The sequence below is a fragment of the Corvus hawaiiensis genome, chromosome 30 (genome assembly GCF_020740725.1).
Source record: "Corvus hawaiiensis isolate bCorHaw1 chromosome 30, bCorHaw1.pri.cur, whole genome shotgun sequence".
In the NCBI taxonomy this organism is placed as follows: domain Eukaryota; kingdom Metazoa; phylum Chordata; class Aves; order Passeriformes; family Corvidae; genus Corvus; species Corvus hawaiiensis.
Window position 1 is genome coordinate 299929 of NC_063242.1, and position 18737 is coordinate 318665.

At 39.4% G+C, this 18737-nt stretch overlaps 1 protein-coding gene across 1 annotated transcript in view; it reads right to left on the bottom strand.

Annotated features, from left to right (window-relative positions):
• Positions 1-9764: 9764 nt before the first annotated feature.
• Positions 9765-18737, bottom strand: part of MOCOS (molybdenum cofactor sulfurase) — a 213961-nt gene continuing 204988 nt past the window's right edge. The window contains exon 15 of the mRNA XM_048289500.1: positions 9765-13414. Coding sequence (XP_048145457.1) covers positions 13268-13414 — 147 coding nt within the window. The 3' untranslated portion in view covers positions 9765-13267. The remainder of the gene's footprint in view (positions 13415-18737) is intronic.

The window sequence follows — 18737 nt, forward strand, 5'->3', positions numbered from 1 at the left end:
AAGGGAGAATCCCTGCCCTGACATTTTGGTGAGGTGGAGTCTGGAAAATAGGTGAGGAAAATGCCTCAAGGGATTGAAATATCAGTCCAGGACATCATTCTCTGGTCACCACAGACAGTCAGTCTTTAGACCATGAAGAAGGTCACAGGGACAGAAAAGGATCCAGGCCACAATCTGGCCTGAAAAATGCAGTTGATAAAGCAAGGGTAGGATGGTACAGCTGTGTCCTGCTAAAATCTCAGAGGTACATTGCAGTCCCTGGGCAGGAGATGCCTCTTGGTGGGAGTCACAGAGCATCCACGTGAGACTTGCTTGGTAAAGTTGATGGGATTCCCAACCCTGCGTGTGGATTGGAGTGGAAGGAAGGTGACCATGGTGGGCAGGCATGAATGCATCCAGGCAGCAAGGCCAAGGAAAGTCAGGTCTCCTGCTCCTACTCCTGGCTGTGTGCAATCCAGTCGAGGCTGCTGTGCTACTCACCCAGGCCAAACACACAAAGTGACTCCCAGCTACTTTCTCTTGCATAAGAGTGTGTTACGTAAGCACCAGCCGTGGTGCAATTATTTGTCTGGATGCAGCACTGGGCACAAGGTCAGTGACAGTTTGTTAAATTGCCTCAATTTCAGACCTTAGCTTCTGCCTCGAGTGCAGATGCTTCAATGAGATTATGAGAAGAGTGAGTACCACTCTCATTTCACTGGATGGAAAGGAATACGTTCTTCCAGCTTCAGGCACAGCAAAAACAGTAAACAGAGCTTCACATGAATTTCCATTACATCTGGTAGGGAGAACTTAATATGATTAAGCAAATGGCCCTGTCGTGCTTCTTTTGAAATCAAAAGTTCTGCAGTTTACAGAAATCAAGAATAGAAAAACGTTCACTGTGCTTTTGCCTTTTCACACTCACACTGATATCAGAAGAGTCACATCGATGGGAGTCAGTGAGATACTGCCAACTTACACCAGGGGCGGGCGCGACTGATCATGAGCTGTCATCCCTCAGGCTCATTATGAACTCATCACTTCAAGGATTCTTCTGAGTTCACTTTCAGGGATCAGTGTGGTTAATCCTCCAAACCTAATTTTTAGCCTTGCAATGACATACCTCAGTACCTATGTTTAACTTCTGAATTACCACTCCTTTGGGCTGGGAAACTGATAACAATTAGATGAGTCGTCCCCACATCAGTGCTGGCCTCATATTTCACCTACTCTGCTATACCCTATTGTTTAATCATACCTCACTCTTCTTAATGAGACCCATTTATCCTTCTTTCAAGTTTCATACTATTTCCTGCTTTACTGACTTTTGTGATGAAAGCAACAGAAACACTGCTAATTGATGCCTTTCAGGTGACATTAGCCCTTGCAACAGCATCAGTCAGTGGTGGTAAACATCTGTCTGACAAGAATTTTCCTTTTTATATTCCACTTTGGAAATTTTAAGAATAGCTAAAGCTCTGCTGATAAAGGATGAGCAATACACAGCCTTCATCTGAGAAATTACAAGCACAGGCAGCATGGTAACAGAAGTCTCTCAGATCTCTGGTGGCATGGTGGTGATTATAAGATCTAGTTAAGCAGTCTGACAAAACCCTTTCATCAAGGGCTGCCCTTTGCACATTAAGTTACGTGAGCATAAGCCTGTGAACACAGTGTCCATAATAATCTGTGTGCACAGCTGGGTCAGACTATGTCAGCCCAGGGACAACAAGAGCCTCCAAGTTCAGATATTAGTTGAAAAATAGTCACCTTGGTCTTTGGCCCACATCAGTTACCTGGCAGAAAGTGAAACTCAGGGAGAAAAGCAGCAGAACTGACTGACTGAGCTGTCCAGGCTTGTGCAGAAGCAGGCAGATCACTTTGGTCCTTAATCAAAGTAGTTATTGCTGTTTTCTGTGCCAGATGGAGAATGATCCCGATTGTCACACAGAGAGAGCTGTGTGTTTTCAAGAGCAACTGTCCCTAGGTTCAGGCCTTGAGGGCACTGATATGCCTCAGTTGCCCTGAGCAGTCTCCCAGGACCACCCTCTATCCCTGCTCAGCCTGAGACCTGTCTCAGCTCCGTCTGGGCACTGCGTTCAGCACTCCCCTCTGCTGCAACAGGCTGGGGCTGAAGAATGCTGGAATTAGGGACCCTTTTTGATCCCTTTGTCACCTGCCAGGTGTTGTGCTGGTATATTTGGTGCTGGCCTAGGGCTGAGGGAAATATTTGATAACCTCTCAAGGACTCCTCTCCCTCCATTTTGCTGCTCTTTTCTAATACACCAGGATGATGTTCATCTTTGAGATCAATTGCACATCACTGCAAATATTTTTGGGAATATTCCAAGTGATGTGCTGGAAAAGCCCAACTTTGTGCAACTCCTCTGTGGTTCAGCTGGATAATATGCATATGAGGATATCCCATCAAAGGGAAGAAGAGCCCATAAAAGCAAGAAATGCTGACTGACTTAATAACAACCTCTGCCTGGTAATAAAAGACTTGGCTGCAAGGGTTTTCAGATTCCAAACCTCAGCTGCTATGTTTGCAATGTTAGCCTAATACAACAGAAAAAAAAAAAAAAGAAACAAAAAATTGGGAATTATTTTGAGCTTTGCCATCTCAGCAGACAAAGAATTTTGGTTTTAACAGCTTCTCAACTTCTTCAATATAAAAACATCCTACTGATTCTGGTTCTTCATCACCTTGGAATTCATGTAGGTTATTCATCACCTAAGCATGGGGATTTCAGAATGATACTCGAGGGAGGGTTCTCTGCTCCCATGTGATTATGGTTTTTATCCACGTGTTGCACTGGCATGCCAGGTGCCAGGGAAAGAAAAACGAGGTTGCTCAGCAGTTCAGCCCTTACTTTGTTCCCGTGCTTGCCTGAAAAATCTCATTGACCTATTCTGCCTGATTCACACTTTTTGTACTGTATATGCTAAAGAGAGAAGCACAAAGATACAATGCTGAACAGCTATCAACTTCCTCTTACCTTCTGGCAGAGAAACAGCTGATTAACTGCTTTCAGGTGTGGTTCATTTAGTAAATTAGGTAGGGGTATATTTTTGTCTGAAGTTTCAGAAGTACTTGGTCTGAACGGATATTTGATTGTTGCACTGTTCAATCAACCCAATTTTTATTGAGTGTTCAGCTCATACTTATAGAGAATCAAATTTGTTAAGTATCCAAAACCGGGCATACAGAAATGGAACCGCCTCAGTTGCACAGCAACTTTCTGAATATTGTGGAGATCCATTTAGAACATATTGAGTGAAGCAAATATGATTACCGCCAACCTTAGAGAGGAAATGTGAGTTTACTCAGCAGAGAGGAGTTTAGTTCTCTCTTGACTTCAGTCAGATCAAGATTTCAACCACATTCCAGTTTTGCAAAGAATGTACTAAACACTCCCTCTCTCCCTATCCTTGAAAATAAACCCCCAAACTTGTCCTTGATTAAGTTGAGAAGAGAATCAGCCAGTAATTCAATGCTGATAGACTTATACCGTGAACTCAGTGTAAGGTTTTATTTAAAACTAAATTCAGAGCCAGTCTCCAAGGAGCAAAAATGGATCTATCACAGCCAAGTCTCTAAACTGATAATAATGTAACTTTTTTGACCCAACTTGCCAGGGAAATGGTGCCTGCATGAATTGTGTGGCCTTTCTCAGTCATTCACCAAAAGGGCAGATGGGAGAATGCTGTCCAGCCCTGTAGGTCAGGCAGTGATTTTTTGAGTTCTCTGGTTTAAATTCTCCAACATTCAGCACAGGATATTTGAGTTCATGCATCATACTTCTCACTGGAGAGGAAGGTTTGAGGATTGCAGCACATGATGTATGAAGAGAAGCTGAGGGAGTGGGTTTCTTCAGCCTAGAGAAGAGAAAGCAAAGGGCAGGGTGTACAACTACCTATGCCGGGGATAGAGGCAAGACCAGTCTTCACAAAGATGCACAGTGAAAGGGTAAGAAGCAACAGCCAGAAGTGGGATTTCAATCTACAGAAAGATTTCTTCATCAGAGGGTGGAAAAGCACAGGAAGAGGTTGCCCAGAAACATTGCTGGACATACTCGAAACTCAGTTGGATACAACCCTGTGAGACCTGATCTAGCCCTGAAGCTTGAAGCAGTATTTTGCACTATAGGGAACCTTCAGAAGCCCCTTCAAACACAGTTACCCTGACATTGACAATTTGATTACCAAGAGACTAACAAGAAATTAATGAATGCTAGTAGCACTCAAACCAAAATTTCACATGAATGAATTCACGTAAAGCCCATCATACAACTTTTTAAAAATTTATTAAGTTGATGTTGCGCTGCAATATTTTGGCTGATTAGATGAGAAAACGACTGACTTATAATGAAAAAGGAATCACACTGAAATACACAGATTTCTAATCTCATGGTGTCTTCACCCAGCTTTAATTTTAGACAGAAATGAGAAATAGCTGAAAGATGCAGGGAAGAGCTCATTTTTAAGGCAGCATTTCCCCATTCTCAAGTCCATTCATGAATGTGTAGCTGCATTTCCAGATGGATTACTGGGCTCATGGCTCCTATTGCCCCAAGGGCACCAAGGGGTCTTGTTCTACTTACAGCCTCTTAAAAGGCTTCATATCCTCTGCCATTCATGTTCACACATCCTCTTCCTGTCAGCTGCAGTTATTTCCTCCACAGAAAATCCAGGTTAAGAAAGGCTAAGTGTATGTCACAATAATGCCAGCATAAAGAGGTCAAAAATCATGATGTTTCTGAACCAGTACGTCTTGCTATAGCTAGAAAGCTTTTCAGCTTTTCATTGCAGGATTAAGGTCAGAAATTTCCTCTTTCTGAGAAAGAGTGTGTCTCTTCATGAAGCCTTCCCTTACAATTTTAAGGTTTACTTTGTCATGTAACTGCATTGATTAGAAACTTTATCTCCATGCCCATATCCAGCATGAATATCTTTGTCAAGAATAAGCTGATAACATCACTATTTCAGTGACTTCTATCCATGATCTGGTAGTTAGGGTGCTGTAATAACAAGAACTGGTAAGATGAACTGTTATTTGGGTGTTCAAAACCCAAGAAATTTATTTATATTAATGCATTCTAGAAGGCTTAGATGGTGTTATTTAGTTCCATTATGCACTTTAATACTTATTTTCATACTCTTTTTAAACTTAATCTTTTTCCTACAGAGAAAGCTGTAGAAAGTCAAAGTATGCCATTTTCATTTAAAAAAATTCCATTATTTTGTTGTGTTCTGGCAATTTCCATCTGATACCACTTTGCCTCTCAATCTCTACCTGTTCCTTCTGGCATAAAGCTTATCACCAGAGACCTCAGGAAAATAAGAATACATACTTAAAGTAAATGTCCTAATGTTGGAACCCTGGGTTCTGAGAATTTCAGCCTTTCGGTGCTGAGAGGCAGTGATCCTCAGAAACACACGGAACTCGGTCCAAAACCCTTGGAAAAGCTTCCTAAATTGTGTGATAACACTGAGGTTGTTGCTGTGTAATTAAAAGTTATGTCACTGGATGAAATATGTAGAAATGTAGAAAATTAGATTTAGAAGATATAGGTAATAAGAGGTTACAATATGGAGGATTTTGGGTGTGGATTTATGTCTTCTTCTTTCTCCTTCTTCACAAATCAATGTTCTGTCATTGGGTTAAAAGTTCTGCACTGCAGAACTTGAAAAGTTAGTAACTGGATTGTAAGTAAAAACATATCTCCTAATTGGTTAGTTTAGACTTTAAAAAGCTTGGAAAATTAAAGCTCATGGCCATTTTTTCCACCCTGACAAACTTGGAGGCACACTGTGCAGCTGTATTACTGATAAGATGTAATAAACAACTAAGTCCGAACAAAAATTCTCGATCTCCTGCGTCTCAATTCAAACTCTGAGTAAAAGAACTTGAGATACAGAAGAAAAGAAGAAGAAAAGTAATATCCTAATTTGGGCAGTTTCTGAGACAGATGTGTGTGTATGTTAAGGGATTTCTCTTCCAGCAAGCATTCCTCTCTAGCCGTAACGTGATGCCTGACTGTATGCTTCTCCTCCCAAGTGCTGAATCCCTCCCAGTTTTCTTCTCTTTGACAAGTGTCATGGCCATTTTTCCAATTGGCTGGTTGTGTAATATCACCATTCAGCTAACTTGTAGTCTCTCAATTCTGAAAGCTGTGTCTTGTTCAGGCATTTTCAAAGCTCAACTCCTCTTATTAAATGGAAATTATAATTTAAACAGATATTTTGCCCATCGATATTTTGGGGCCGATAGATGAAATTAGAAGAAATACAACACAGGTTATAATGACCCTCCCAATCTAAACATTCTTTGAAGCAGAATATTGATTTAATATAAGTGCAGATAAATATGCTAATACAAATACCTGACAATCTCATTTAGATCACATATAGCTTCTTAAATACATGATTGATGGTTTGTATTGTCTTTGCACTTAACAAAAAGGGCTAGTAGGAATCCACTTACATTTTCCCTGTTTCATGCAGGTCCCTACTCCACACAGTTCTCAGTCTTGCTTGACTGATTTAACCAATTGTTTCAAATTACCCACTCAATGAAACCTCAGATTTTCTCTTCCTCAACCTAGTCTTCACTTTGCACATAAATAGCTCCAAATTACCACACTGTGCCAGGGGGAACGGCAAGGGAGACTAAATGAATACCAAGTGACTCCATGATGCCAGTAGGAGACATAAAATAGTGTAAGAACCTGACAAAGTCCTTCCCTCAGAAAATAACATGCACAACTATTTAATGAAAAGTCCTTCGAGGCTAGTAACCTAAATTAGCAATGACTGTTGGCTTTTAATTCTTCTAAAAGTCTCTGGCCACAATATACAAATCCTGTGCTACAGCACAGGGCAGCAGTGGCAGCATTCAGTGTTCCTGGGCTGCTGTGCTCTCTTTCTCCCCCCCTCACTCTCTCTCTCTCTCTCTCCCCCGTCTTCTTTTCTAACTGACCAGACATTTCTGAGGAACACTCTCTGACAGATAAAGCAACTCAGACAAGAACCTTCTCTTTTCAAGTGTATTAAATCATTACATCGAGCTTTGGATAGCAAGTTAAACACAGAAAACTTACATTTTTACAATCATAGAGCCATTTAGGCTGGAAAACGCCCTTAAGATCATCGAGTCCAACAGTTAACCCAGCACATCCCAGTCCACCACTAAACCATGTCCCTCAGCACCACATCTGCATGTCTTTTAAATACCTCCAGGGATGGTGACTCAGCCACTTCCCTGGACAGCCTATTCCAATTCTTGACAACCCTTTCCATGAAGAAATTTTTCCTAATATCCAGCATAAAACTCTCGTGGCACAACTTGAGACCATTTCCTCTTATTCCTTGAAGCAGAATAAAAACAAACATTTGACACAAGAAAAATTTAATTTCATTTCAGTATTAAAGGGTTTGCTGGGAGAAACTTTGACAGAAAATACAAAGGCTCCAAGGATAAGAAATAATTGAAAGCATTTGGCTAAAGCAGTGAAATTACAAATATTTAATGCATGACTCACGGGAATTACATACATGAATGATGGATACCAAGAGGCTCTTCTCCATTTGTAGAATGGGTTCAGCAGTGCAGGACCTTCTGTAGTCTTCTACTCTTCTGTAGCTTCTGGAAATAATAACTCACAAACTTTTCAACAGATTTATCTGATTCATCTACCATAAGTACCAGGAAACAACAGACTTGATATTAGATCACTGCTGGCTTTTCAAACAAAGCCTCACAGAAAACACAGCCCTTTCAGAAATCAAAATCTGATTTCACTTCTGGACTGAGGAATCATCTCTGCATTAACAATCCTGGCCAGAGTGCTTTAATTCAGATGGGACCCTTACTTCTGAAAGCCAGCAAAAAGCATGAAAGGGGCTCAAATATGGAATATACTGGTTATCTAGGAGAAGCTGATGTTGAGTTCCAGATCTGAAGTGTGTTGACAAGTTTTGGTTGAAAGTTTGGAATAGATTGCCTCACAGAAAAAAATTGGTTCAACATAGAAATGCACCTAGTTATAGGCTATACATGAGACATGCAAGGGAAGAGGCTCTATATTTGATATCAGTGTCATTTCAAATTTGCTATGAAACTGCTGTACTAAATCAAATTCCCTGATCTCTCACATTTTTTCTTACTTGGTGGATATTTAAGAAATGCCTCAGCAATTTTGAGTGGCAAATGCTACAAGATGGGTTTTTTTTTTGTTTGTTCCCTTTCCCCATCCTACCTTTGCAATGGTCTGTTCCCCAACAGCACAATTCTTGAATATCAGCCTTACAGGAAAACTTCACAGCACCAGCAGAAAAATGACTAATGCTTTCTGTAACACGTATTTCTGGGATTATTAAGGAGATTTCTGATGTAGGACCGTGGCAGTGATGCTCAAAGATGCCCCATCTCAAACTTCTCTAATATCTCTCCCTGTTCATAGCCCTGAGCAAGTCACTTCACTCCTCGTGCAGCAAATCTGCCTGTCTTCTTTTCCACCCAGAACCACCACCACACTGAGTAACCAGCAAAGCAAGCTGGTTGGCACAAAAGGGAGGGAAGAGAAGCCTCTTAAATGGTGCCTTGCTTAAGAGGCACCTCTCTGTCAATGACTTATTCTGAGTTCTCAGAATCTGATTTATAGGCCTGAGGATACTTACGTCCTTTATTTTCTGGAAAAAAAAATCATAAACTGGGTGATGAAAGCATGCGCATCACAACTTTCTCTTAAATTCTGACTGTAGGAAATGCCACTTTTCTTTCTCTCCCACATTTTCTCCTGTTCAGTCTGGCCTTGCCACTGGCACTGCTACCAAGAAGTCAGAGATGTGGGTACATTTTGACTTTGTCTTTTGATGACTCAAACTCATATTTCCCCTAATGGCCTGTTCCAAAACACACTTGGGAGGTTCTTCTGTATTCTTGCTGAAGTTCCACCTTGTACTTAAACACTGATGGCCAGAGGAAGGAGACAAGGCTGCCTCTGCAAACCCATTGTCTCGCAATGCCCAGTGGAGAGGGGCACTCTGCCTTCTCCCCTCTCTGGGGGCTGTGCCTATGTTTTTCCCAAGCAGTTGCCTCATGACAGCTGCATAATAGAGAGACAGGAATGTACCCACATTTCACCTCCACGGGAGTGACCTACCTGTTGGGTTACAGAGTCCTGCTCTGCTTCCCCTCCCACACTCAGCGAATCAAAAAATGCATGAACAAGTAGCTCAAAGTCACGTGTGGATACTGCCTCACTGTGCTCGTGTCTGTCTCTTGCTGGCCCTGTGAGTCACAGATCATTTCCAGGTAAACCTCTTGAGAAGGGAGGGACAAGCCTTCCCCGAGATTCCTACACACACCACCCTGTTTAGTCTCCCCTGCTGAGTGATGGGTTAAACAGTGGGGAAAAACAGTGTTGGATCTCTCCAGGCAAAGGAGAGGGAAATAAACCATCTCTTCCCTCACCATCTCACCCTTGGTGAAAGCTCCAACCTCTGGATAACAGAGATTGCTTCAACAGGACTGACTGTACATATTTTAAAGGAAACCAGTGATTATGAGCTCATTTTGTGCAGGGCTTGGGTGTGCAGCTAACTGGCATGTGGCTACACAGATGGAGGGAACACCTCACCTGTGAAACCCAGCAGTGATGAGACATCCCTTCAGTCCTGAGCCACATACTCATCCATGAGCCCAACAATGCCTCCAAGCAGAATTGAGCACCTCATGAGCTCGAAGGTCAGGAATGCAACCATCACCAGCAGACACATCAAACATATGTGTTTTATTGGTTTAATTTCCAAGAAAGTTAAAAACAAGATGGAAGAAGACTTGCATAGCATAATCTCTACAATTTATGAAGAATAATCACATCTTTTATGCAGTCCTTCATTTTGATTGAGTGTAATTTTGACAGAAAGATGACCTAAAATTTTTACCATACTTTGAAGGGCACCATTGAAAGTATATAAATCATAAACTGTATTTGAAATATTTTAGTCATATCAGAAAACACAGAGCTCAGAAACTTCTCCTAAAAATGCCGATTTCTGTTTTGTGATTTCAGCCTCCTGGCTATTATTAGAGCTTGTAATAGTCACCATTTCTACCTTGAGATGTGAGAAGGAGCTAAGTCTCCCAGAGAATGGAATGTGTCTGAATAATTCATTGCAAGTAAATAAGGATTTGGTTTTCAAATATATAGAGGACTTTCCACATACAGCACTCTGGAAATACTGTATTAAGTACATTTATTATCCGTATAAGGCAGACACATATCTGCAATTATTCCGAAGATTTAATTTTGCAGTAATTGGAGTATTTAGATCAAAGAGCCTGCATTCATATGAAATGGTCTTATTTTCTATATATTTGGAAGGTTAAGAAATAAAACCCTATAGATCATCAAAATTTTTTCTGTATAGTGTGTCAAAGTGTTTATGCCCCTTTTGTATTGGCAGTCCTTGGGGTTGCGCTATGTTAAATTCCTTCTTCCTTTGAATTATTTTTTCACTTTATGGGAGGGATGTTCTTTTTACAAACTTACAGTGCATGCCACTTAAAAGCAACTCTTCATACTTCAAGATTTTCCAGAGAGTTTTGGCACTGAGAAGAATTTGTCTTCATTGATGGAAAGACGTATCAGTGGTGGCAGGAACACTCCACTTACTAGAAGGGAAATATGATCCTTTGTTGAGCTGAAAGATTCCTTATGTATCTTCCATCAATCTGAAGCGTTGTGACATTTCCTATCACCTTACCGCAAGGATGTTCCTTCCAGGAAATGCACAGGCTGTACTAATGAATATGTTCATACATCAGAGAAAATCTTTATTTTCCCCCTGTAAAATGGCAAAATTATTCTTGATCTAATATTTCTAAGCCACAGCAGAGAGAATGTGTAATTGACTGTAAATAATAGGTCAAAATGACCAAGCATGACATTTTTAAAGTTCAAATCCTCTCATCCATAGTTATTATACATTGCATTATGGATATTCACAAACAGTATTTGTCAAGCCACTGTGTACCAAAGTGACTTATTTTGTACTAAATGCAATAACAAGTGAAACAGAGCTTGTTGATGTTGCTTTCAATTTCCTTTTCTAACTTCTGTGCCATTTTAAACAAATGACACAGTGGTGAGGTGAAGAGGACAGAGCAGAAGACCAGAGATCACCTGAAGGTCAGCATACAACAGGTCTCTTCATATTAAAACTGCCAGAGCTGCTGGCTTTCTACCCAACAAAGCAATGCTCTGCATAACAGAAAGGCAAAGAGTGAAGCAGTTGAGAGATTTACATACCAGGAAACTGCTTTTCAAGGTTCCAAAAAGCCTGCTCATTACAACCTCAGATAATTGACTATTAGAGAGATAAACCCCCTGCTTTTCAAAGCAGACATCAAGGAGCAGACCTTGGGCTCTGAAGTGGAAGGCACAACTGTCAAAACTGATTCTCAGTTTACATACATATGAAAAACTTCTCTCTTTACATGTATTTTATGGCAGATTGTAAGAAACAGATAATGTTTCTTCTCATTTCCATTACAAAGCTTTGCTGAGAGACTGTTCCAGCTGAAGTAAAACCAGTTCTTCAAAAGAACAAAAGAAAAAATAAAATATTATACATTAAAAAAAAAAAAAGGGGGGGGGAAATAGGGAAAAAGAAAAAGAAGAAAGAGCATTTTTGAATTCTGATTTGTGCACTGGGTGATGAGCTTCCTTTTTCCCATTCTCTGCTGCTCTGTGGTAGTTGCTCCCCTTTCTGTTTTACCAACTCTTTCACAAAGCCTGTCTCCAGGGATATGCTCAAAAAACTCAAGCATTGCTTCAGCCAGAAGCCCTTTCACACAGGTGGAGCCAAAATTGCCCCAAGGAAGATCTAAATCACATTGGATGAGAGTTTTGATGGTGGTTTTAGCAGGGTCAAAATTTCACTTCCCAGGTGGAAATAGAGCAGCCAATCTAGGAGAATTTCTTCTTCCAGAAGGACTTCCTGTAAGTATGAAATCATCCCATAGCTAGCTGGACACATGTTGAGGGTCATAAAACACCTGGCCTCAATGTATTCAATCTTGATTTACATAGACTTTCCATGTGGGTTTGTTGTTTTTTTTTTTTTTTTCGCTCTGTGGCTTCCTTTATTTTTTGTAATTTTCACAATAATTGATATTTCAGACTAAGTCATAGGTTTTAGACATTTTCTCTCAGAAATCAGAAGGCATGAATCTTGTTTAGGAGCTTCCAACAGCCTTTTAAGAAGGGCATTATGAAATGAACAAAGAGATAAGAAAAAAGAATATTTTGACCTGTTCACGATGGAGAAACATCCAAACTTTCAAGAGTTCCCTTAAGCAGCCATTAGAGATTGCTGAGGATAAACAAAGTTTGTATAGGAAATGACTGTATTACTTGAAAAATATCTAATTAGAAATAATGTGTCAGCATCCACAAATATATAAGGAAACAAGAGTGTGGAACTCATGGAATCAGCTTGGGCTGGAAGGGACCCTAAAGATCATTGAGCTCCAACTCCCCTTTCATAGGCAGGGACACCATCACACAAAACATCCCAGGGAAGACATTGCATAAAATAAATCAGATGGAAAAGTAACAAATGGAAGAGAAAGAAGTTGAGAACAAATGGATGGAATTCCTTCACAGGGAATGTGTTTTGCAAATGGCATCCTGAATCTTCATTATCTTTGTGCCTTGTTGGCATCCCCACACACCACTTCCAAAGGGGAAGACAGATTTCCCAATAATTCCCTCTTCTCCATTGCTTTCAGACTGTCTACACATCACCATCAGTTTCCTTTTGGAAAAGCTGAATGCACTGCTACTCTCATGCCACTCTCCCACTGTTCTCTTCCCACCCACATTGTTTCTAAAATATGTCTTGCATCCTCTCTCCTAATTGGGGTTTTGACAAAGCAGCAGAAGGAAGTAGTGTATTATTGTGTTTACTTTCTTTCATTGAGATGTGGCTTTCTGACAACAAAGTTGGGCTTGTTTTGGGAGTCATCCACCAGTAAAACTTGATCAAACCTGTTGCACCCTGAAGCAATTGTGCAAAATAGAGTTATAGCTGCTGCAACCTAATCACAAGCAAAAACATGTAGGTGAGCTATAATTATCAACAGTTTTGCCATCTGATAACATTTACAGCAAATAGAAAATTACCAGAAGCAAATGAGGGGAAGCTTTTTCGTGTTTTTTTTTAGTAACTGACTTTTCCCTGTACTTGCATAAAAATTTCATCTCCAGAGAATCTATCCTGAACATTTTTCTTCACTGGATGTCGGAGGCTGAATTTCTGTATTCTCCTTCAGCACTGGAAGCACTTGAGACTCAACTGATAAAATATCTGAAAAGGATGAGTGCAAGGGCTGGTTCATCAGGTATATGCCAAAGTTTGTCTGAAAAAAACCAAAATATGTATTAAGATGTAACACATGTTAGGGTAATCAAATCTATAGAGGATCTCACAACCCAGATACATTTAGAAGAACAATACTGCTTTAAGAATAAGGAGGTATGTACTATGTCCATGTAATTAAGAACATTCTTAACTCATTAGTTATAACAGACTGGTAAACAAAAGCTAATGCCATGCTATTCAAGAAGAATAGCTTAAGTAAGTGGATAAATAACACAGTATTTCACCATGAGCTCCATAATATCATATATGCAATTTACACTCTCTCACAATCTTGTTATTTAATGACTGCTCTGGCTCCTTGACAAATACAGTTAATGCATTGTCACAAACAATGGCTTTGCAGGATGGGAACACTGGTATGTTCCAACAGCGAGGAAGTCTTGCATCTTCTACCAAGAATTATTTGCTTTGTTAACAGAAATTTATTCTGTCAAGCCTCTGCGAGTTTCCCTTCATTTGTTTTTATGAATGCTTTAGTATGCTTTACAGAAAATATTCAGAAAGTTTGTTTTATTATTGCTCCCACTTGTTAAGTGGCATTATCCATGGACCCATCCTGCATAGATATTAGAAATACTTAGAATATGTCTTTGTGATTCTGAGTAATAAAGAAAAGAAGAATGGAATATCCACTTTCCCCACTGACCATGCAACCCTCACAGGCACCAAAAACCTGATGTGAGTGTCTGCATTCTTATGTGAGATCTTGATCTCAATCAGTTGAATGTTACAGCTGTGGGTGTGATCTGGAAATGTCACAGGAAGAGACTGGTGAGGTTTTGTGGTTTTGTTTTCCAGCCACGGAGAATTTAGAAATATGGAAGAAAAAGACTTGTCATCTCATGAGAGTATTTTCCAAAGAATTAGATAATAATTAATAAAAAAAAAAAATGCAAAGTAGGAAAAAAAGGAACATTGAAGACCATGTTAAATTGATAACTGATTTTTAGACCTCAGAAAGTCTGCTCATTAAACTGAGGACCTTGGAAAACCAATACTAATCTTCTTGTCTCTTTTTTCAGGTTTCAAAAAAAAGTATTTTGCTTTCATAGACTACAGCCAAAACATACAAGCCGTTCTAAAGTGTAAAGTAAATAAAAAAGCAAATGAAATTACTCGAAAACAAAATTCTATTATCCTTCTCTATTTCCTGATTACATTTACTGCCATTGTTCAGATCAATGATCCTGAAATTGAGTGAATTACATTTAGAGCAGGTTTAAAAAACAGTGAGTAAAAAGAATTGCAATAAATAAAAAAAAATCTGTTAGGTGAATTTAAGTGAGCATATTTCACAGCCTAAATATGAAGGCAGTATGTTTTCTCCTATTCTTGCCCTGAATAATTAAATAAAGATGCAGCATTGAGGTAACACAGAACAGCTTTTAGTCTTTGAAGAATTCATGAGAGATAAGACTGAGCCCTACTCCTAAATAAGAGAGAAGCTGTAAAGCAGAAATCTGTCCAAACATGGCCTCAGACTCTGAATTTGGGTGTTTCTGTTTCATTCGTAATCCTAAACATCATTGACAAAAATGGGCCCTAGGCTTAGGTATTTTTGGCTACCTCTGCTATTCCTTCATCTCACTGGCACATCCCACGTAGAGGGCATGAGCTGGACCTATCAGGCTTGTCCTATTGCTGACACTTTTTGGGTACCAGTGGCTATAATGGTGTCAACACTCAGTGGACACAGGGTATATCCTTATGGTCAGGGTTCAATATTTAATGTCGAGGAATGACTGCAGCATTGTAAGATGCCAACCCTCCAGCACAGAGACTGTGTTGGATCAGCCATGATGCCATAATGGTGTCAGTGACTGTTTCATTTAAAATATTAAAGCACGTAGTCTTATTTTTCCATTTTTGCTTTTCTCTCATTCATTGACAAGTTTCTCTATTGGCATTAATGATGTATTCTTCAGCCTTGTGGGTAATAACCTGGATTCACTTCCTATACCCTGATGCAAAAATGACAGTTGCCATGATTTTGTTTTTTTAAAAAATCAGGCAATATAAAAAAAATTGTAAAATTAATATTAGTTCATGATACACCACATTTCACACAGGAAAGAATTTTATAATTCTTCAATTCTTCCATGTAAGTGAGCTTATTTGATGCATGAGAAGTTTTTATTTATATTTACTGTATTGTCATCTTGATGTATCTTAAAATGAGACTAAAATAAATCTGGGCAGATTGCTCACTCTGAAGAACTTAATTTATCAGTTTTTGTTATTTCAAATTATTTAGCAGGTTTTGTTTTTTTTTTTTGGATGCACCTTAAAACATTCAGAATTATTTAAGAAAATGCATGTTTGAATAGATCTTGTCTTTAGGAGATCTCAAATACTGTTTTAATGCTGCTCCTTAATATTTTCCTTCTCCAATTGGGAATCTAAAGTATCAGTGTTTTTTTCAGTGAGGAGTTTCAGTAATGCCTAAGGAGTTTCCAAGGTGATGATATACTGATGCTACACATATTTTAGTACTAATGCCTGCTTGGAATTGCCGACCTCTTTTTTTTTGTGAATGTTCTTAAAACCAAAATTTAGCCTGTGATTGCCAGCAGTGGATTTAACATCTTTTAAGTAAATTTCCCTGTTTTTTCAATAATTACAAATAATGACTCAGCAAGTACTGATAATAGCAATCATACACACACCCCTGCCAAGCAACCACAAAAGCTGCATCTGCCACTTCAGCTCTGTTTCCAGAGAAAGATAAAATGTAGAAATAAGCCCTTCTCACATTTCTGATGAAAAATGAGGCTTTCAGATGCAGAGTTATTACAGTGAACTGCATAATCTCTCACTGCTGCTGCTACCTTTTCCTGACTTCAAGGGCATTTTATTCTGCATATAATCTTCCCAGAACACACTGAGAACTGGGCAGGGAGTGCAGGACTGCAAGCTCTGTGGCTTTACCTGGCAGTAGAGACTCCTCCCATCACTGTAAAATGTTAGAGGGACAAAAAATTTAAAGCTTCTTGATTAGGAAAAAGCAGACCACTTCACTGCTGGGAGAAATAGAGAAAACATACCTATTCTTGCCAACAGTGAATCATATGATAGTCATCACACTCACAGGAGGAGCTATGAAATGCTGTCATTCTTGCATGTTGTTTCAAGTTCATTTACTGGTTCAACAGTAATATGCTCTGCTCAGAAATTCACTGACAGAGAAATACCCTGTGTGCACTATTCCCTTTTGTAAGATAGAAACCTGAGGGGCTGCATCTGACAAAGGCCTGAGCTGAGACGCCTTCGAGCTACAGTTCCCAAAGAATCAGTTAACACAGACTAGAACTTGGTAGGAAAATACCCTGCTAGAATGTGTAACAAGCACATAAATCATACTGCATGCTAATACTTAGCTTTGGATGGATGAGTTCTGGATTTTGCCCCTAGATGTAGCTCTCAGCTGCCATAGCCCAGCAGATAAATTTACCTGTCCAGGTCTGATCATTTATTCACACAATAACATAACCTCCCTCTCATCCAAAGATTTGGGAGATGCAATTATTAAAATTGATTTTTTTTTTAAATGCAAGAATGTTTTATTAGCTTTAGATTTACCAAAACTTAAAGCCTTAAAAATAGGAGAGTGGAAGTACTCACTTTTGACACACTGATTTTTTTTATTGGAAAAAGGGAAATTTTTAAGTTGGTGGCAATAAAACCTCATATCGTTCTGTTGAAAATATCTGGACTATAGAATGCTTTCTTAAGAACTGATATTTCTTTGCTCTACCTTAAATAAATGCATTTTCCAGTTCAGCCACCAATGAGAAAAGAGAACCGTATTATTTCAGAGGTCTATTAATTACAACAATCACTGTTCTCCAATGTTCCAGATATTTGAATGAAAAGCATTGCATGGTGTAAAGCCCTGCATTACTATGAAAATAATGATAATGATGCATCAGATATGAAAGGTCATTTGCTATCTTTGCTAACGCTCCAGTAAGCAATACAAAGGCACAGCATCTAATTCCGCACAAAAGGAAGCTCTCCCAAGGCACAATGAGATACATAAAGGAGGATCAACAGCCCCCAGGAAAAAACACAAGCCTTTTAGCGTATGAAGGCATGTTCAAACATAATGGATTTCCCTTGATGTGCTGCTATCCATACATTTAGACCAGGGCAGACTGCTAATGCAATAATTCCCTTTGCTGCCTTGACAGCAAGTCCCAGCTTATAGCAACGCTGCAAATCTACCCACAGGGCTTCCGCTATCATTAGCGCTAAACGGCATCTGCAAAACACCAAAGAGAGGCAAGAATTCAGTGTTTTCCCCTTGCCAGCCATGTGTGTTTTGCATCAGGTGGTGAGGCATGTGAAACAGCATGTGGCCATTTGCTTAATGTAGTTATCTAGTCTTTCCTAATCTCCTGCAGTAACAGAGAGCACTCTGTCACACGAGGAGAGCTCATCTTTCTTTTCCAGGCAAAAATTACGGAAGGAATCCTTAGTGAGTGTTTCTTCAGAAAGCAGAGCTCAAGTTCACTTTGTAGAGGTGCTTGCATTTTATGTCAAACAGTGACATAAAAGGTTTCATAAAAAGCAGCTGGCAAGGCCTCAGCACCATGCTTTACATTTATCAGGAAACATGCAAATTGCTTGTGTGGCTAGTTACAGTAGCTGGTTCTGACTTTCAGCTGCAATCCGTCTATACAAAGGCTCAATCTTTCAATTTGGGTAAAAAAAAAATTCTCAGAGTCTCAGAGGAATGGAGAAAAACAGGATTTCAGAAATAAATATCGAGCTACTTTTTACAAGCCTTACATTATTTAGCTCATTATTGAAGTTCATTGGCAGTGCTGCTATTTGGGCTACTTGTTTGATGAATTTCAATGTAATTTTTTTCAGGTTGATGTTCTTGGAAAATATCAAAACAAAATGGTAAATATTAATATCTGGCACTCTTTTCTACATGCAGTATCTTTAATGTTTTGGCAAACAACTAGCTACAGCAGCTTTTCAAAAAAACTGGGAAATTATCTTAAATCTTATTTTTCCGCAATAGTTGCTTTTGTAGTTTGAATCAGATTATTGACAGATGGGAGAAAACATTGCTAAATTCCTTCACTGAATCTGCATCTGATTAAAAAAAAAAAAAAAGAGAATGAAGTCCATTAGATGACTCCTTATCAGAAAAGCACATGGTAGAGATATGAGTCACCAAAGGATTAGCTCTGCAATTTAACACAGTCACATGAACTCAACGTTCTTTTTCTCTCCCCACTGTGAGCTGTGAAAGGTTTGGATCAATGTCCTCTGCTAGGTCTGCTGAG